This window comes from Amblyraja radiata, chromosome 20, assembly GCF_010909765.2.
Source record: "Amblyraja radiata isolate CabotCenter1 chromosome 20, sAmbRad1.1.pri, whole genome shotgun sequence".
Lineage (NCBI taxonomy): Eukaryota > Metazoa > Chordata > Chondrichthyes > Rajiformes > Rajidae > Amblyraja > Amblyraja radiata.
In genome coordinates this window covers 32,426,022-32,447,430 of record NC_045975.1, presented here as the reverse complement: position 1 = coordinate 32,447,430, position 21,409 = coordinate 32,426,022, and the positions used below count along the sequence as shown (strand labels likewise).

At 47.2% G+C, this 21,409-nt stretch overlaps 1 protein-coding gene across 6 annotated transcripts in view; it reads left to right on the top strand.

Annotated features, from left to right (window-relative positions):
* dgkz (diacylglycerol kinase zeta) overlaps nucleotides 1-20,941 on the top strand; it is a 549,506-nt gene extending 528,565 nt beyond the window's left edge. For all 6 annotated transcript variants that reach the window (XM_033039211.1, XM_033039212.1, XM_033039207.1 and 3 more), the window contains one exon: nucleotides 19,787-20,941. In XM_033039211.1, coding sequence (XP_032895102.1) covers nucleotides 19,787-19,903 — 117 coding nt within the window. In that variant the 3' untranslated portion in view covers nucleotides 19,904-20,941. The remainder of the gene's footprint in view (nucleotides 1-19,786) is intronic.
* Nucleotides 20,942-21,409: the final 468 nt, after the last annotated feature.

Genomic DNA, 21,409 nt, shown 5'->3' with positions numbered 1-21,409 from the left:
CTCGTACCTATGCTCCAGCCACAAACTTGATGTTCTTGTCACATGGTTATTAACACACTGGTTAACTTAATCCTTCAAAGGCTGAAATCGGCACCTTTCTTTTCTATAGTTAACCTCAGGTTCAGAAGTCTTTTGTTCCTAGGAAATGTGATTATTCACTGCTAACAATTCAAAATATGTAGCATACACCTCTCCAACTTTGTCTATCAGTTCATCCCCATGATACTCCTCGAGGCTCATCTCAGGCCAGTGACAGGGCTCAACTTTAGAAGAGTTGTGGGGATGTGGGCAAATAGAAAGGCAGGTAAAAATAGAGAGGTTGGATCCTCTGTATGGATTGCTGCTTCTCGTCAGTGAACCAGAAAATATAAGAGGAGGAGGAGATTGTGGCAAAGGGTAATACAATTCACCTGTTTAAAAGTTAACACAAGCAACTTGGGATTGTAAGATGTTGCATGAGTTCTACTGAACTTCAAAAATAAACTACAAATAATTTTACTTACTTTCCAGCTGTTGCAGCTGATGTTCCCCCGGTTGATATTTATGTGCATTCCCGATTTACGTTCATTATGAATGTGTTTGGTCAAATCTGAATCAAGATTATTCTGTTTTTGGCCACAGCAAATTTTGTTTTACAAATTAGTCCAGAGGTGATCAGCTCAGATTTTGTTCGATCACCACCAGCAATTGTGGAATGTAAAGGGCTTGTCCCACTTGGGCGTCATTTGCGTGTCATTTACGCTACATCATTTACGCGTCACGACACACGACGCGCACATGGTGAGCATTACGCGTGCGAGGTGACGTAGGCAATGACGCACGGTCGCGCGCAGCGCCCCAGGATTTTGGGATGTACAAAATCTTCGCTCGCCATCTGCGTGACACGCAAATGACGCCCAAGTGTGGCAGGCCCTTAAAGCTTTGCAGTGGTAGAGTTGCTGCCTTACAACGCCAGAGACCCGGGTTCAATTCTGACTACGGGTGTTGTCTGTACGGAGTTTGTACGTTCTCCCTGTGACCATGTAGTGCTCTAGTTTCCTCCCATACTCCAAAGACGTACAGGTTTGTGGGTTAATTGGCTTTGGTAAGTTGTAAAATTGTCCCTAATATGTAGGATAGTGCTAGTGTTATGGGGTGATCGCTGGGCGGTGTGGACTTGGTGGGGCGAAGAGCCTGTTTCTGTGCTGTATCTCTAATGTAAAGTCTAAAACATTCCAGCAGAGCTGTGAAGTAAACAATTTGTTTGGCGGTGTAAATTCTGATTGACAAATGTTTAAACAGGGTCACTTAATTGGATTGGAATCACTCGTTCCCTCGGTCACCCATTGAGATCTTTACGTCACCTGTACTGCCCCAAGGCTGGGCATTTACTAACAGTAAGGAGGGAAGATTAACAAGGCGACACTCCAATGCTGACATTCAATCCCAGCACAGGCCTGCAACTGCCTTATCACTTAAAATGGGGAAAGTGGAGCAAAATACCAAATTAGAAGAAGTGGACCTCACTCACAATAAGGACAGGCAGAGACATAATAATGATACCAGTTAAGGTTTTGTGGGGGTTGCAGTAATTGATAAAGTCACTTATTCAGTATATTAGTTTGCCTTTGTTGCCTGCTCGTTGACAAATTCAAGAAGAAATATATTTTTAAATTGTGTAACGTTTACTGATACGACAGAGCTGACTTCAAAGCTCAGCTGACCTATCCCAATCTTCTGACAGTTCTACTTTTAGACAATTACTCTGGGGACATACGTAAGCGTGAGCCAGGACTAATCTTCCTCTCCTGTCTGTTCTCTGTCTCTGTTCACCTCTCATCCTGACTATCTCTCTGTCTTTGTCCATCTCTCTTTATCACAAGGCAAGCAGCTTCCATTCAGTCCCCCCCCCCCCCCCACCCCCCCACTGCAAACCTTAGAAACTGCATGAGGTGCAAGTCTGATTTTTATTACTCCACAACTCATAGGACCACCAGCACAGGTTTCCATGGGAAAGGAAAAGCTTTGTGAACTGTCATTCATTGTGGAAAAGGTATTTAGTGCTGTTAACACTGAAGGGACCCAATTTTGAAAGGGTCATAGCAGCGGGGGATGGATTTGGAGTTAGCTGCCCAGTTGATCTTTGTGAAAAATCATACCAAATACATTGCAGACTATCATCTAGATACAACGAGGCTATACACGGTATAAATAAAATATATAAATAATATATCCTTCCATTATCAGTATAATGCTGGGGAATGTTAAGGCTGTTTTCTTTGGAAGCCAGGTCTTTGAATGAGACAGCTGAATTAATATAGACGTGAGGGAGGAGGGTGTAGAAGAGACATGTAGGGAAGAAATTGTGCGCAATCAACTGATTTACCCTGCTCTAAGTTGATGGACTTGATTGGATCCAAAATACACTATCTACATTCACACAGACAAGCCCATCTCACAATGTTGGCGACTACACTTTATAAAATATGACCACGGCTATCAGGTAGGGAGGCAAATGTGAGGACCATTCCGAAATTAGATGGGAGCTGTTATTAGGGAAGAAAATTGCCAGATGGAGTTTTTAAAATGAGCAGAGAAAATGTCTTACCATCTGGAATCTGTACTGGCCGTGTCATTAATAACCAACCAGGTGGAAACGATTGGGAGAACTGATCCTTCAGTGTCATCTCCTCATAAACACTAATGTTTAAGTGGATTCCACAGGTTAGTATTCCTGGAATCTGTGTGTCTGTGAAGTGCCTTTTTACCTGTCAGATAGGGACAAAGTGTCACTGGGTTAAAGGTCAAACTAATTTTGTTGCATTTTGTTGGGCTTGAACATGTGGTAATCTCTTAACACAGCAAAAGGCATCATATTTGCTGCAGGCTGTCACGCAGATTTTCATCCTGTCCTGACGTTTATCCACCCTGCCAATGTGAGGCTCATTTGGTCAGGCCCAGAGGCTGACAATTAATGATAGAGCCACTCTTGCGGCACCCTGATTAGTTCAAGTAGCTTTTGTTGGAAAGAACTGCAGATGCTGGTTTAAATCGAAGGTAGACACAAAATGCTGGAGTAACTCAGCGGGACAGGCAGCATCTCTGGACAGAAGGAATGGGTGAGGTTTCGGGTCGAGAAGTCTGAAGAAGCGACTCGACCCGAAACGTCACCCATTCAGTCTGAAGAAGGGTCTCGACCCGAAACGTCACCCATTCCTTCTCTCCAGAGATGCTGCATGTCCCGCTAAGTCACTCCAGCATTTTGTGTCTACCTAGCTGTCAGTGCTCAGTGGTCAGTTTGTACCTCATTCCATTTTAACCAAAAGGCTTCTCACCCGCAATGGCCTGACTTGTACAAACAAATAGCAAAGGCTGAGATGGAAGAGCAATGGTTAAATGTTAACATTACATAAACGTTTTCAAGGGTCTTCAAACGATGGAAAGGACTTTTCGGTTCAACCTCTGTCTTAATAATGTTCTCGGCACATACATATAATGCACATAATGAAAACTGCCATTATAAGCTTTTTCTGAGTTAGAAACCATTCCATTGTGTGGATCCACGAACACAGCATCCATGTTAGACAATAGACAATAGGTGCAGGAGTAGTCCATTCGGCCCTTCGAGCCAGCACCACCATTCAATGTGATCATGGCTGATCATCCCCAATCAGTACCCTGTTCCTGCCTTCTCCCCATATCCCCTGACTCCACTCTCTTTAAGAGCCCTATCTAGCTCTCTCTTGAAAGTATCCAGAGAACCGGCCTCCGCCGCCCTCTGAGGCAGAGAATTCCACAGACTCACAACTCTCTGTGTTCTTTTATCTTTAGGAAACCCATCGTGTACTGCTGAGATCCACTGAATCTGCCTAACATTTTTTATTTAACTCTTGCTGCAATGAGATGTATTCTAAACCCAGGGAGAAGGGTAGCACAGTGGCAGAGTTGGTAGAAATGCTGCCTCACAGCATCCGAGACCCGGGTTCGATCCAGATTTTGAGTGCTCTCTGTGTAGATTGTGCACCTTCTCCCTGTGACAGAATGGGTTTCTTCCGGGTGACTCGGTTTCCTCCCACATCCCAAAGACTTATGGGTTTGGAGGTTAATTGGCTCTGTAAATGTCCCCTAGTGTGTAGGGAGCGGATGGGGAAATGAAATAACATAGAACTAGTGTGAACGGGTGATCGATGGTCAGCGTGGACTCAGTGAGCTGGAGGGCCTGTTTCCATTGCTGTACCTACAAACTAAACTAAGAAGAGCAAAAATATCCAGAGACTGCAACACATCAGCAGCTGCCAGTTGAAGCAACATAAAAGCTGGTCTGGGAGCAGGGCCATCGCCCATGACGTCTCTGTCATCTATGGACACGCACTTTGAGGTGATCAGAGGGGAAAGACTTTACCCCAGGAGGCAGGAGGAAAAGGAAGTTAGCAAATCAGCAGCTCGTTTTATATTCTTCCAATTTTACTTTATCTTATTTTGTTTGGAGGTCATTGCCCATGAATTTGTAATATTGCGTTTTGATGAAATGCATGTCAGAAATATAATAATAATAATAATAATAATGGATGGGATTTATATAGCGCCTTTCTAATACTCAAGGCGCTTTACATCGCATTATTCATTCACTCCTCAGTCACACTCGGTGGTGGTAAGCTACTTCTGTAGCCACAGCTGCCCTGGGGCAGACTGACGGAAGCGTGGCTGCCAATCTGCGCCTACGGCCCCTCCGACCACCACCAATCACTCACACACATTCACACACAGGCAAAGGTGGGTGAAGTGTCTTGCCCAAGGACACAACGACAGTATGCACTCACTGCTGCCGTTGATTATATATTCATGTCAAATCTGAGGTGTGGATGTTCAAATATCTTTTTTCCAGCTTTAGAAATCCATGGATATTTACACCAAGGTCTCTCTTTTCTTCAGTACTTCCTGGTCTTACCATGCATTGTGTGTAGCCTGACCTTATTAGTTCTCCCAAAATACACCACCTCATATTTCTTAGGATTAAATTCCATCTGCCATTACTCTACCTCTTGCCAAATCATCAATATCATTCAGTAGCCGAAGCCTTTCTATCAACAGCACCAGCCATGTTTGTGTCATCTGCAAAATCATACCTCCAGATTGTTCATGTATATAACAAGCATCAAAGACCCACACCAGTCCCTGTGATATACCACCAGTCACAAAGTCATCTCTCAATCATCACTCTGAAAGAATGTCATTGTCCTATCAGGGACATATGACAATAAAACACTTGACACTTGACTCTTGTGTCCCCTATCATCAAACCAATTTCAGATCTCACTTCTCAAGAACAGTTCCTGACCCGTTTATCCATTCCCTTCATTGATGCAGCCTGGCGTGCTGGTTTCTCCAACACCTTGTGTTTTGCTCTAGATTTCAGCATCTGAAGTCTCATTTGCCAAAACTGCTCTGGATCCCATGGGCTTTTACTGTTTGGACAAGTCTTCAGTGTGGGAACTGGTATAGGCCTTACTGAAGTCCAGATAGATCACATCAACCATACTATCCTCATCAACACACTTATTTAGCTCTTCAATACATTCAGGCATGATATCTCCTTCACAAAGTCTTGCTGATATTCCGAGATTTATCCTCACTAATGCACAAGTAGATTGATCCTGTCCCTTAGGTTTTTTACCAGTAATTTGACTTCCACTGATATGAGACTCACCATCTTGCAATTACCTGGCTGAACCATGCTGTCTCTCTTGAATATAAGCATTACCTTCACAATCCTCCAGTCATCCGGCACCAACTCTGGCCAGGGAAAATTGGAAAATCTCACCAGAACCGTAACAATCAATTTCCATCACCCACGGCAGCCATGGGTACCAGTCATCAGTGATTTATCCACTTTTAAGGCCTCAAAGACATCTAGCATCTACTCTTTTTCAATGGTATTTTGTTCTAGAGTGCCACTATTCCCTTCCCTGAATTTGCCAACTCGAATTTAGGGAGCGACAAAGTTTGGGAAAAATCAGATCCAGATAAATATTTACAAAATGTTTTCTTTAGACTCCAGCTGATATAATCCAAAAAGTATATTTGAAAATCACCAAGAAATTTTATTTGCATATGGCAATAAGGAAATCTTCACCACCTCATCTGTTAAGATCAGATGCAGTCACCTTGATGTACATACATATCCACAATGAATCATATCTCTGCAGGAATACCCACATCCTTAATTGCACGTGTAAGTACATTAACAACATCCCCAATTTTAGCAACTCACACTAAATAAACACACACACACACACACACACACACACACACACACACACACACACACACACACACACACACACACACACACACACACACACACACACACACACACACATCACTTTAGTGATCTGTGCTTCACGAATGAGACTTGCCACTGTTCAAAGGGTGCTGCCCAGAAACATGTGGCCATCTGCTTGGCATGAACTCCCTTTTGCCCTCTCTCAGTTGATGCCATGCATCAACTATTATAATCTCTGGGTATCCACCTTTGAACTAACAAACCACAAACTCTAAAGAAGGGTCTCGACCCAAAACGTCACCCATTCCTTTTCTCCAGAGATGCTGCCTGTCCCGCTGAGTTACTCCAGCATCTTGTGTCACCACAAAATTAATTGAGCCCAGTCATGACTGTTGTCTTATGGCTGGAAGCATTATGGAGATTGGATGCCATTGTCGTGAACATTGTAACAATGATCACACAATCTACATAGGTTACATAGGAAAAGTCCTGACCAGAAACGCCACCTATCAATGTCTTTGTTTTATATAGGTTACTAATTTGTCTAAAAATGCCTCGGGATTCTACTTTAGACTTTAGAGATGCAGCTGGGAAGCAGGCCCTTTGGCCCACCTAGTCTGCGCCGAACAGCGATCACCCCATAAACTAGCATTAGTCTACACACTAGGATAGGATTTACAATTTTACCAAAGCTAATTAACTGCATGTCTTTGGAGTGTGGGAGGAAACCAGAGGACCCGGTGAAAACCCATGCAGTCACAGGGAGAAGGTACTAACTCCGCACAGACAGCACACGAGGTCAGGATCTAACCTGGGTCTGTGGTGCTGTGAGACAGCAACTCTGCCACTGTGCTGCCCTCAGTTGTGCTGAAGGTCCTAAATGCAACTTCTAGCCTCTGTTATTCTCAGACATTTCTCAAACTTCATATTTGAGTGCTGATTATCATGGGGGTGCCTCTCCTCAGCTCCGCCTAGTGCACAATTCCAAGCCATGTCTGTGAACAAACCTTTCACTTTGACTTCTGACTAAAGTAGTGGATTCTGTTGTCTTGCGTTGAATGATGTGGGGGGGGGGGGGGGGGGGGGGGGGGGGGGGCTGTGCACATACATTGGTGCATCACAACACCAGGGTGCTTCGAAAGCCCGCAAATCTTTCAGCATCATTAATCCTTGCTGTCCCGGCTAATGGAAGAACAGTGGGGTGTTTCACTGCACAAGTACATTAAAAACGGCCTTCTATTGCCTCAAGAAGCAACGGGTTTTGGTGGAGAACAAATTCAGTTGCTGGCAAAGCATTAAAATCTGCACCTCTGTGTGAGAAGATCCATTGTAGGCCCAAATTTAGCTAGGCATGGAAATCATAAGCATTCACCGCATTATAAGCCTCTCTTGTACGATCGCTATAGCAACCATTGGAAACGGTGAAAAATCAGCATTAAGAAACAGTAGTTTGATAAAAAGCCTGTTGAGAAAAATATGGCTCGGGTGCCAGTGAAGACCTGACTACCTTCTTTGTGGGTTGAGTATAGTTACTGGTTTGGGGGGGGTTGGGGCTTAAGCATATAAGCTGTGTAGGGTTTTTTTTGGTTTTTTGGTTTTCTTTTAATTTCTTTTAATTTCAAAATAGACTTTATTCAATTGATAAATATATACAATTCATGAACCATTCGAACAAAAAATTCATCCGACATTTTCGGAGACTATACAAATTCTTTTTCAGCACAATATTTTTACATTTGTCAAATTCCACCAAAAATGTCCCCCACCCGTGCCACTCATGTGGCCCCCTGGTGTGGGATACCTTCCCTTAATTTAATTTGAGGGGTGTCTCCACCATACCGTGCCCCCCATGTCCAGCAGCGGAAGGACCCTAGACTGTGGCCCTCCCCCACCGAGCCTTGGCGTTGGCTGCACCAAGCTTCAGCGAGTCCCTTAGCACGTACTCCTGCAGTCTGCAGTGGGCCAGTCGGCAACATTCCCTGACGGACATCTCGCTCTGCTGGGTGGTGAGCAACGCTCGGGCAGACCAAAGAGCGTCTTTCACCGAGTTGATGACCCTCCAGCAGCACTCGATGTCAGCCTCTGAATGTGTCCCTGGGAACAGTCCGTAAATCACAGAGTCCTCTGTGACGGAGCTGTTCGGGATAAATCGTTCCAGGGACCCTTGCATACTTCTCCAGACTCTTTTTGCAAATCCACACTCTGCAAAGAGGTGGGCAACCGTCTCCTCTCCATAGCAGCCGTCCCGAGGGCAGCGTGCGCTGGCAGTGAGGTTCCGACGGTGCAGGAAGGATCTAACTGGGAAGGCTCCCCTCACCGCCAGCCAAGCCAGGTCTTGGTGCTTGTTGGTCAGTTCTGGCGATGAGGCATTTTGCCAGACAAGCTGGGCAGTCTGCTCTGGGAACCACGCCACCGGATCCATCGAGTCCTTTCCCTGCAGTGCCTGCAGGACATTCCGTGCTGACCACTGCCCGATGGACTTGGGGTCAAAGGTGTTGGTCCGGAAGAACCTTTCCACAGACGACAGATGGGGCGGCAATGTCCAGCTGACTGGCACATTGCGTGGCATCTGCGCCAGGCCTATCCTTCGCAACACCGGGGACAGGTAGAACCTCAGCAGGTCGTGACACTTGGTGCCCACGTGCCTTGGCTCTACACTCCGCCTGATGCAGCCACACACAAAGGTGGCCATCAGGGTGAGGGCGACGTTGGGCACGCATTTACCCCCGTTGCCTGCCGAGTTGTACATTGTGGCCCGTCGCACCCGGTCCATCCTCGACCCCCAGATGAACTGGAAGATGGCCCGGGTGATCCCCGTGGCGTAGGAGGGTGGGACAGGCCACACTTGTGCCAAGTACAGCAGCCCCGAGAGCACCTCACACCTGATGACCAAATTTTTCCCGGTTATGGAGAGGGAGCGTTGCCTCCACAGCTCCAGCTTCTTCCCCACCTTGGCTATCTGCTCCAGCCAATTCTTGTTACTCGCCTCAGCTCCCCCGAACCAGATCCCCAGCACCTTCAAGAAGTCAGGCTTGATGGTGAAGGGGACGGAAGATCGGTCGGGCCAGTTGCCAAAGAGCATGGCCTCGCTCTTCCTGCGGTTCACCCTGGCTCCCGTGGCCGACTCAAACTGGTCGCAGATGCTGATCAATCTGCGGACCGACCTTGGATCCGAGCAGATGACGGCAACATTGTCCATGTACAGGGAGGTTTTGACTAGAATGCCCCCACTGCCTGGCAATGTCACTCCTCTTATGCTCACATCCTTCCTGATGGACTCGGCAAAAGGTTCAATACAGCAGACAAACAAGACAGGAGAGAGAGGGCAGCCCTGCCTGACTCCAGACCTAACAGGGAAACTGTCTGATTCCCACCCATTGATTTGGACTGCACTACGGATATTGGTGTAGAGCAGTTTGATCCAATTTCGGATTCCCTCCCCAAAACCCATTTTGGAGAGCACGTCCCTCATGTACGTGTGCGATATCCTGTCGAAGGCCTTCTCCTGGTCCAAGCTGACTAGGCAGGCATCCACCCGTCTGTCCTGCACGTAGGCGATGGTATCTCTCAGCAGCGCTAGGCTGTCTGAGATTTTCCTGCCAGGTACAGCACAGGTTTGGTCCGGGTGGATCACCCGTCCCAGAGCAGACTTGACCCGGTTGGCGATGGCCTTAGACAGGATCTTGTAATCTACATTTAACAATGTTATGGGTCTCCAATTCTTTATATCCTTCATCTCCCCCTTCTGCTTGTAGATTAGGGTGATGCTGCCCTTCCTCATGGAGTCTGACATGCTGCCGGCTAGAAGCATGTCGTTGTATACTTCCAGCAGGTCCGGGCCCACCCAGTCCCACAGAACCGAATACAACTCGGCCGGTAAGCCATCGCTTCCGGGAGTTTTACTCGAGTCAAAGGAGCGGATGGAGCCAGTCAGCTCCTCTAGGGTCAGTGGTTGGTCCAGACTCTCCCGCTTGCTGTCCTCCAAGACCTCCGTGATAGAGGACAGGAAGTTCTGGGAGGCGGTGCTGTCTGTGGCCTTTCTGTCATACAAATCCGTGTAAAAGGATTTGCAGACCCTCATCATGTCTGTCTGCGAGGATGCTACCGAGCCGTCCTCCTCCCTAAGGCTGTTGATCACAGAGCTCCCCCTGTGAACCTTATGGAAGAAGAAACGTGAGCACGTCTCATCCTGCTCCACATGGCGGGCCCTGGATCGGAAGATGATCTTGGAGGATTCAGAGGTAAAGAGCCGAGCTTGCCGGTCCTTCACCTCTCTAAGTTCCTCCCTCACATCCACCCCCCTCGACTGCAGAAGGAGCAGTTGTTGCAAATCTGTCTGGAGTTGGCACAATTCCCTCTGACTGTCTTGCTCTCCGAACCCCTTTAACTATGAAGAACCTCTTAATGTTCTCCTTGGTTGCTTCCCACCAGAGTGTCGGGGAGTCAAAGAGGGGCCTCACCGTTCTCCAACGTGCGTAGTCCCTCTTTAGCTCCTCAACGTTCTCTGGGATCAACAGCTTCACGTTTAACTTCCACGTCCCTCTGCCTGCCTTCCGGTCCTCCTGTAGGTGACAGGAAGCCTGAAGGAGGCAGTGGTCAGAGAAGAACACCGGCGTGAGGTCGGTGTGTCTCACCGTGACGGCCTTCGTGGTGAAGACGAAGTCTATCCGGGATCGGGTTGAACCGTCCGATCTCGACCAGGTGAACCGCGGCTGGGACCCGCCTGCAGGGTCGCTGAAGGCGTCGTGCAGCTTTGCGTCTTTTACCATTTCCATCAGGAACTTGGACGTGCTGTCCAGTCTGTTGTCGGCACTGCCGGATCGTCCAGCCGCATCAATGATGCAGTTGAAGTCACCGGCCAGAACGAGCTGCCGGGACGTGGCCAACAGCACTGGGAGCTGCTGGAGAACGGCCAGCCGCTCGCTCCGCACGGGTGGGGCATACACATTAATCAGCCGGAGCGGAGAACCACGGTACATTACATCCACCACGAGGAGACGCCCCACAACCACCTCCCTGACCTCAGTGATGGCGAAGTTCCCTCCCCGCAGCAAGATCCCCAGGCCGGAAGCACGACAATCATTGCCCCCCGACCACACCGACAGTCCGTGGGGCCACCATCGCGAGCACCTCCGATAGCAGCGGAGGTGTGGCAACCCGCACTCCTGGAGAAAAGTCACATCTGTCTTGACCTTGGCCAGGTACTGTAAGGCATTAACACATCGCGCAGTGCTCTTCACACTGCGCACGTTTAAAGATGCCAGTTTGAGCTCCATTGTCTTTTAGAGTCACTGACCATTTTCGTGTTCCCTCATGCCCACCGCTTCGGTGAATTGCCTCACCCATCCTGGGCTCAGGTACCCGGCATCCTCAACGGGTTGGGTTCCCCGTGTCGTAACCCAAGGTGTCGTTGGGGGGGGGCTGCTCGTTTCACCCCCTTCTGGGTGCGCCGTTTCCCCCGTCTCTCGTGGCTGGGGCACGGTGACAGACTTACTGCTCCCAGAAATTCGGAGCTGAGGCCCATCAGCCGCTGCACTGCTCCCGGTTGCCCGGAGCTGGGGCCCATTGGCCGCTGCACTGCTCCCGATGCCCTGGAGCTGGGCCCCATCGGCTGCTGCGATGATCCCGGTCTCCAGGGGCTGGGGCCCAACGGCTGCTGTACTGCTCCCGATGTCCTGGGGCTGGAGCCCCTCGACCGCTGCTCTGCTCTCGGTCTCCTGGTGCTGGTGGACAATCGGCCTGGACCTTCTCCTTTCCTCCCCGGTTTTCTTCCTGTGGGGTTTCCCGTTCGCCTCATCCTCCGACGAGGAGAGGTTGCTGCCTTCTGTCAGGGAGAGAGATCGTTTTTTTGGGGGGGTTTTTGGGCTTGCCAACCCCTTCTGGCCTCTGCTCCTTGTGCTGACCCCTCTGGTGTTTTCTATACGTCACCGTCGTCCAATTCTGCTCTCCCCCCTCCTCCATCGTCTCTCCCTCCTGGGCTTGGTGCTGGAGTTCTCCTGGCACTTGGGGGCTCGAAGTGGTTGAGGTGGTTGGGCTGTCCTCATCCCTGTTACCCATTTCTGCTGGGGACTTGGCAGTGGTAGTGGGTGTCTCACCTACCCTGGGGGTGCTGGAAGCCGCCCCTCTTGTCGCCTGTGCGTAAATGCAGGCTCTTTTTGGGCAGGCCCTGTAAAGGTGGCCTCCCTCCCCACACAGGTTGCAGTTCTTGCTGGCCTGACAGTCCTTTGTCTCGTAGGCCCTCCGTCTTGCAATTTTTGCAGACCACTGCAGTGCATTGGGCCACCACATGCCCAGGCTTGTTACATCTCCTGCATAGTCTGGGCTGCCCCACGTAACTCAAATAACCTCGGTTTCCTCCAATTGCGAACACCGAGGGAGGGTGGAGGAATGCTCCTTCCTTGCCCACCCTCAGCTTTACCTTGACCTGCCGCTTGCTCGTCCAAATCCCATGCAGGTCCTTCACGTCCACGCAGTTCCCTGCTCCTTCGACGTAGCGAGCAAGGAAGGTGAGGACATCCACTACGGGCACATGTGGGTTGAACATGTGCACCGTGATCATCCTTTCTTTCTGGTTTGGGAGGGTGAAGAGTGGCTGCATTTTCAGCAGCGACAGCGGAGCTTCATTCCCCTTTTCCTGGAAATCTTTCATAAACATTTGCCATCCCGTCGGATGCATGAAGGTAACATCGAAGTATCCGTTACCCGGGAAGTCCTGGAGGCAGTAGATGTCTTTGGCCTCAAACTTGCAGGTCTCAAGCAAGACCTTCTTCACGAACAGGTCTCGTGAGAAGGGAATCCCCTTGCTGAGGTCCTTTACACTAATCCTCAGGGTATAGCGGATAGCCTGTCCTCTCGCTCCAATTGCAGCTGCCATTGCTACGATTCTACACCGCAATCTGCAGCTCTTGTCCTTAATGGACCGCCAGGACTGTTCTAACAAGAACAGATAGCCCCTTTCACTGTTCTAATAAGAACAGATGTTCTCTTTTACCTCTGATAAGAACAGATACTACACTTCATCTTAGCCAAAAGGCTTTGTACAATGGTAGTTTCTGCTTCCTTGCACAGATCTCAAAGGGCTCCGGGTGGCATTGTAACTCATAGGCGCACACTTTAGTTTCATCACGACCAGCCCTGAACCACGAAACCGCAGGGGAAATAAATAGGTGGCTGAAAAGTTGTTCAGGAAATGGCTTTCATTCAGAGTTCATTCATAAAGATTGTGTGGAATTTGCCTGCCAATATGAAGAGTTGGGGGAAGTTGGGTTGAAAATCCATTTCATTGTTTCAGCTTACCAAGGTGGGGCTGACCTTATCACGACTGTGAAGCAAGTTAAAGGAAAGCAAGAGGCATATTCTGCAGGATAACTCAATATCTGTAAATCATTTGTCTTGAACAGGGACAAATTAGTCTGTGGCTCAATTGACTATGAGTATTCATAGTCAATGCAATTCTACAACTCAATTCATCAGTATTTGGCAAGGAAAGTCTCAAAATCTTGAGGCGATAGGTAATACATGTCCGCTAAATGCTACGAGCTTCAAAACAGAGGCATTACTGGTACCTGAATAGTTTCACAACTTGCAAAAGTGCACACACACTGAAAACATTTAATTTAAATAGGTCGACAAGTAGTGAGTTTCCCTTGAACTGTCAATGGAATCTTCCTGGGTCCCAAACCTGCCTTTTAATCAAAGTATAGATTGGATGCTTTAATTTTCCGTTAGACCTTTGTAAAGGTGTTCCAGTTACTTGCTTCAATTCTGGAAAGATTGAGATGCTATGTGGATGTTCGCGGAAGGAATCTTAGAACAAAATAATCAAGGAAAGAGCTGTAAATTTCCATTATTCTTACAATCTTACACATCTGCTTCTGTCAGGGCAGTCACTGCGTATCAAGCAGGGTATTCAGATGTGTGCTCTATGGTTTGCCCTTCAATTTAAACTTGTGACCAAGTGGAGAATCAATCACGAAAATTCCCAACTTAGACAACCTCGTTCATTATATTCCACAGGGCAACAGAAAGAGTTTCTGCTAATTCCATTGCTGTACTAATCATTAGTCCACACTGGCACTTAAACAGACCTCTTAAAACTGTTTGAAGCTGATATTTTCCCCTCAAGGATCTCTTCAATCACGTGAGTCTTAAATATAAAACTACAAATGGGATACGAGCCAAGAACTGTACTTGCATTTCTATCAATGTTCGGGTGGGAGAGAGGTTTAATGAAATTAACATAGAAGTCTCTTTTTAAAGCAAATTCTGCCAAAGAACAGGAAAGTTACAAGGAATTTGGAACAGTTTTTTATTTTTATCCTGCCCTCCAGGATTAATGTGTGATTCACTCTATTACTCTTAATCATTTACTATAGCCAACTTTGCTGAGCCTGTGGGGTGGCAGAAAGTAGTGCAAGGATAATGGAGGGACCCTCCTGTGTGACGAAGGAGCAGGCTAATGGATGGTGTCCAGCTGGCTAGAGCGGTCAGTACGGAGAGAGCTGTGAGAGCCGCCAGTTCAGCTCAGAGATTAGGCTCACAATGCCATCGAGTGCACAAGTCCCTCTATCATTACATCTCCAGCCTTTACATTAAAGAAAGCCCAGTAAAAGGAAGCTTCATTGGTTCACAGTTATGCATTTCCCTTCCTACCTCTTGATCTGTTTTTGCAAGGTCCATGGTACAGGGACTGGAGCAACTGCCTCAAAACCCCAGCGACCACAACTGCTCTCTGAGTGGAGTTTGCATGTTCTCCCTCCGACTGCTCCGGGTGTCCCCTCCCGTGTGCTTCGGTTTCCTCCCGCATCCCAAAGTTTCACTAAAGGGCCTGTCCCACTAGGTGATTTTTTTAGGCGACTGCCGGTGACTGTCATGGTCGTAGCAGGTTGCCGAAAAACCGGCGACTGGACTAATGGGCCTGTCCCACTTAGGTGATTTTTTTAGGCGACTGCCGGCAACTACGACAATGGAATTCACCGAAGTCAGCACTGGCGACAACTTACGTCACCTGGCGACAACCTACGACAGCACCTACGTCAGGAGAAGACAAGCTACAACAAGCCCACAGTCGCCGACTGTCGCCGAAAAGTTGTGAACATTTCAAAATCCAGCGGCGACCAGAAAAACGCTACGACTCTTTGGGTGACTGAGGAGACTACTCACGACCATACAGGCTACATCCGGGCGACCATGTGGCAACAGCCTAGTTGCCGGCAGTCACCTAAAAAATAGCCTATGTGGGACAGGCCCTTACGGGGTTAATTGGCCACAGCAAGTCATCCATGGTACAGATGGGTGGGAAGAAAATTGAGAGGAATTATCGGGCATTTGATGAGAGAAAAGGTTGCAGGATGTAAATGGGGCAACGTGCTGGAGTAACTCAGCAGGTCAGGCAGCATGACTGGAGAACATGGACAGGCGATGTTTCTCGTCAGATTCCTTCTTCAGTAAATGCTGCAATTGGATTGATGGGATTACTGGAGCCAGCATGGACTTAACGGGCCAAATGGCCTCCTTCGATGTTGCAAGGAGAACACTTAAAATCCAAATGTGTAGGAAGGAACTACAGATGCTGGTTTTAACCGAAGATAGACACACAAAGCTGCAGTAACTCAGCAGGTCAGACAGCAATCTGGAGAAAAGGAATAGGTGATGTTTCGGGTTGAGGCCCTTCTTCGGACTTAAAATCCCAATCCATGGTTACTTGTCCCAATATCAGCATCATCAGTGCAGCACCAGTTTTTTTTCTTACAAAGCCTTTTGGGGGAGAAATTCAAGCGAGATATAAAACAGGACTCCTCTTTGCATAGCCAATCTAGACTAACTTTCCAACTATAAATTAGAAAAATATTACAAAAACAACAAAGTCAAGGCACCATTTTTAAATGAGCGTCCAGTACTGAACTGCATTTATCAACTAACGTTGGGATATGTCCTACAAAGCTTCTTGGGCATCAGTTCCAATGGTGTTTGGAAGGAACTGCAGATGCTGGAAAATCGAAGGTAGACAAAAGTGCTGGAGAAACTCAGCGGGTGAGGCAGCATCTATGGAGCAATGGTGTTGCTGGTTTCTCTCTTGTGTTACCGGTTCAACTAATCCATAGTCACCAGGGACGAATGTTGTCATTGCTGCCCCTCTCCCAACTACCTTCTCCACAAACCTCAACAACAAACCTTGTCTGAAATCCGTGACCTCCTGCTTTCGGAACAGTTTCCAACAACCATAAGGCCATTCAACCCTACAAATACCAACTCAACTTTGAACTACGAACTACCTTGTTTGCATTAGGGGCTTTCGTTTTGTTTTACAGTAATGTTTTTTTTATTTAATGAACTTTTTTTTGTTTTATTCTGTTGTCTATTGACTACTGTGTTTACAGACCTGTTGTGCTGCTGCAAATACGAATTGTATTGTTCCGTTTAGGTACATATGATGAGTAAACACTCTTGACTATAGTATTCTGCCTCTACCCGGCACTCCCGCTCTGAAGGAACAACAGCACCAGTTTTGGCAGTGCTTTGTTTGCACTGACCTTGCTAAAACTATTCTAAAAACAGATAATTAGGCTGCTTTTGATTCATAATGGACAGTAACAGACTTTTAAAGATACAGAGTAACTTTGCAAAGCAGAAACAAAGAGGAAAGGTCAGAAAAGGGATTTAAAAAAATTGGTCTTAAGAGATTCATTCCTCCTTTAAAAACCGGATAATGCAAATGGCGGACTGAGCCTTTGACCTGTTTTCTAGACAGTCAGGAATTTCAGTGCAGCCATCTCCCTGCACGATCATGCCAGATGTAATCTTCTTCTGACAAGAAGCAACTCACTGTTTGCTGCATGCCATTGTTATTCTTGAGAGTGAGGTGCAAGGAGTTGTTAGTCCTGGCATTCAGTAAGTGCACAGAGCTGACTGTGCTGGATGCTAGAATGAGAGCATTGTCGCATCCACAGCAAAAAAAGACATGTGTTTATATTGCATCTTTAGGACACCCCAAAGCCATTCCATCTAATAAATAGCTTTTGAAGAGCAATACAATGTAGAAAACACATCACCAATTTCACACTGAAGCTCTCCAAAACAGCAACGCGGTTATTACCAGCTATTTTGTTGTAGAAACATAGAAAATAGGTGCCATTCGGCACCTATAAAGTAGAAAGTAGGCCATTCGGACCTTCAAGCCAGCACCGCCATTCAATATAATCATGGCTGATCATCCAAAATCTGTACCCCTTAGCACTAAGAGCTAAATCTCTAACTCTCTCTTGAAAAAATCCAGTGAATTGGCCTCCACTGCCTTCTGTGGCAGAGAATTCCACAGATTTACAACTCTCTGGGTGAAAAACTTTTTCCTCATCTCAGTCCTAAATGGCCTACCCCTTATTCTTAAACTATGACCCCCTGGTTCTGGGCTCCCCCAACATCGAGAACACTTTTCCAGGCATCTACACTGTCCAATCCTCTAAGAATTGTATATGTTTCTATAAGAATTCCCTCTCATCCTTCTAAATTCCAGCTAATACAAGTCCAGTTGACCCATTCTTTCACCATACGTTAGTCCCGCCATCCCAGGAATTAACCTGGTTAACCAACATTGTACTCCCTCAACAGCAATTCCTCAAATTAGGAGACCAACATTACACACAATACTCCAGGTACGGTCTCACCAGGGTCCTGTACAAATGCAGTAGGACCTCCTTGCTCTTAAACTCGAATCCTCTCGCAATGAAGGCTAACATGCCTTTGGCTTTCTTCACTGCCTGCTGTACCTGCATGCTTACTTTCAGTGACTGATGTACAAGCACACCCAGGTCTCGTTGCACCTCCCCTTCTCCAAATCTGACACCATTCCCGTTCTTGCCATCAAAGTGGATAACCTCACATTTATCCACATTATACTGTACCTGCCATGCTTCTGCCCACTCACCCAAGTCACACTGCAGCCTCATAGCATCCTCCTCGCAGCTCACACTGCCACCCAGCTTTGTGTCATCTGCAAACTTAGAGATGTTACATTTAATTCCCTCGCCCAAATCGTTAACATATATTGTAAACAACTGGGGTCCCAGCACTGAGCCTTGCGGCATCCACTAGTCACTGCCTGCCATTATGAAAAGGACCCGTTAATTCCTACTCTTTGCTTCCTGTCTGCCAACCAGTTCTCTATCCATGTCTATACTCTACTCCCAATACCATGTGCTCTAATTTTGCACACTAATCTCTTGTGTGGGACCCTGTCAAAGGCTTTTTGAAAGTCCAGATACACCACATCCACTGGCTCTCCCTTATGCATTCTATTGTTACATACTCAAATAATTCTAAAAGTTATGATTTCCCCTTCATAAATCCATGCTGACTTTGATCAATCCTGTTACTGCTTTTCAAATGCGCTGCTATTACAACTTTAATAATCGACTCCAGCAACTTCCCCACTACCGATGTAAGGCTAACTGGTCTATAATTCCCCGGTTTCTCTCTCCCTCCTTTCTTAAAAAGTGGCTACCCTCCAGTCCACATGAACTGATCCAGAGTTGAGAGAACATTGGAAAATGATCACCAATGCATCCACAATTTCTAGGGCCACCTCCTTAAGTACTCTGGGATGCAGACCAACTGGCCCTGGGGATTTATCTGCCTTCAGTCAAGAGTGTTTTATTGTCATGTGTCCCAGATAGGACAATTAAATTCTTACTTGCTGCAGCACAACAGAGTATGTTGACATAATACAGAACGGGAGATAAAAGTACAGTGTGTCTATAGACCATAGACCATAGACACACAATAAATAAACAGATAAAGTGCAATAGTAATAATAGACTGTTATTGTTCAGAGCTTATTTGATGTCGTGTTTAATAGCCTGATGGCTGTGGGGAAGAAGCTGTTCCTGAACCTGGATGTTACAGATTTCAGGCTCGTGTACCTTCTTCCCGATGGCAACGGTGAGTTGAGTGTGTGACCAGGATGGTGTGGGTCTTTGATGATGTTGGCAGCCTTTTTGAGGCAGCGACTGCGATAGATCCCTTCGATGGTGGGGAGGTCAGAGCCGGTGACGGACTGGGCAGTGGTCACAACTTTTTGCAGTCTTTTCCGCTCCTGGACATTCAAGTTGCCGAACCAAGCCACGATGCAGCCAGTCAGTGTGTTCTCTACTGTGCATCTGTAGAAGTTCGAGGGAGTCCTCCTTGACATACCAACTCTCTGTAATATTCTCAGGAAGTAGAGGCGCTGATGTGCCTTCTTTATAATTGCATCCGTGTGCTTGGGACCAAGAAAGATCTTCGGAAATATGCACGCCCAGAAATTTGAAGTTTTTGACCCTTTCCACCACCGTCCCATTTATATTAACGGGATTGTGGGTCCCTATCCTACCCCTCCTAAAGTGCACAATCAGTTCCTTGGTTTTGCTGATGTTACGCCAGGTTGTTGTGCTGGCACCATTTGGTCAATCGGTCGATCTCACTTCTATATGTGGTGCTGCAGGTGCATGTTTCGGGGCTGACTTTGCCTGCCTCGTTTTGTTTTCGCAGGGGGACACGCCAAAAAACAAAGCTGAGAAAGCTCTGGACCTGGAGTTGGCAGCGTACCTGGAGAACCGGCAGCACTACCAGATGATTCAGCGCGAGGATCAGGAGACGGCGGTGTAACCTCCTGCGAGCAGATGATGGGGAATCCCTCCCCCTCTCCCACCATCTATCTCCTCCCACCACCTTACCCCACCTCAACCCGCACCGTCCCAGACCCTGCATGCCTGCTGCCGTTTATGACAGCATAGGTTGTTGGCAACTCGAATCTCAGACGTGTCTGTGAATGTCGGTGTTTATTGTTACCCGACCCCCTTTCCTTCCCCTCCACTCATACCAAAACTGGAGCACGGAAGTCAAAACTAAAAAAATGGCATTGTTGCATTTACTACAAGCGAGCAGTTCAGTGGTGGTAGCATTCCGACAAGCTGTATCTCGCCGATGCAATGAGTGGATAAGGTCAACGGATTTAATGAAGTTGGAGAGCCTTGGTCATCTATCAGCATTCACGTTAACTTTGCTTAAATTGCTCATTACACATTGATACCCAATAGCCCATGCAGCTTTATGTTCTTGGGACATGCCCTCTGCTGTTGTCATTGCTGGAGTGGTAGCAGAGGTAACATATCGGGCTGCAAAGTGAATACTCACTGCTTGGTAAAAGGGCACATGTATCCTAGTGCAGGCTTAAAAGGTTTACATGGAATCTGATAGCTCAGTGGCTGCATTTTGCGAAAAGAGAACTATGTGGAAAAGTATTCTATTTTGTACACATTGGAACGTCTCGTTGAGATGCTATGTAATGTTAATTCAAGCAAAGTCTCCTGCAAGCAGTGTGGAAGACCATCTCTTCAGGGGTTCTGTCATGTTTACGGTGGGTTTGCATGTGAGCGATGTTGCATCCAATGTCCGCTCATGGTGACTGGGGTACAAGGTAGAGGACAGGAGGACGTGGTCCATCCCCAGTGCTAGAGAGCACTGAGAGAGTCGGTTGTAAAGAGTGGCTGCTTTTTTTCTCAACATGCAGGCTGTAACTAGCAAGTTGATGTACTGCTGAGGGATGGAGACAGACATTTAATAAGCACCCTTGAGCACAATTGATTTTATTTGTTTTAAGTGAAACACTGTTCTTTTTGTTTACTTTTAGTAGGGCATTTTAGGAAAAAAGGATTCAAATGTGTTGAACACAAATTTCGGAACGGTTTTTAGCAATCTGCAGTCACAATGCATGGAGGCCTTAAGTGGATGGAATAAGGAAATAGTTGTGTCCCATCCAATGTACAAACATTCAAGGCTATTTCAGGTTGGCACCAAGGTCTTTACTGAGACTTTGCTCAGAGGAAGATTCAATTTCTCAGCTACTGTCACTCTCTCAGTCAGCTGAGAGGCGATGGTCCGTGCCTGCCAGTCCCCACTGACCGGGCTGGTCCCAGGTTGCAGTGGCAGTCCATGCCGTCAGCTATTGAGCTGGGCTAAATGAGGGCTTCAGAGTCACAGAGGAAGGAACTGATCAAAAACAGCCAAGCTTTTTATCCCTGGGCCTCCACAGCACCAACTGCTGCTGAGTTTAGACGTGCAATCATTGTTTGGCTACTCGAAGGGAATGCAGACTTCATCCAAACAAACAGA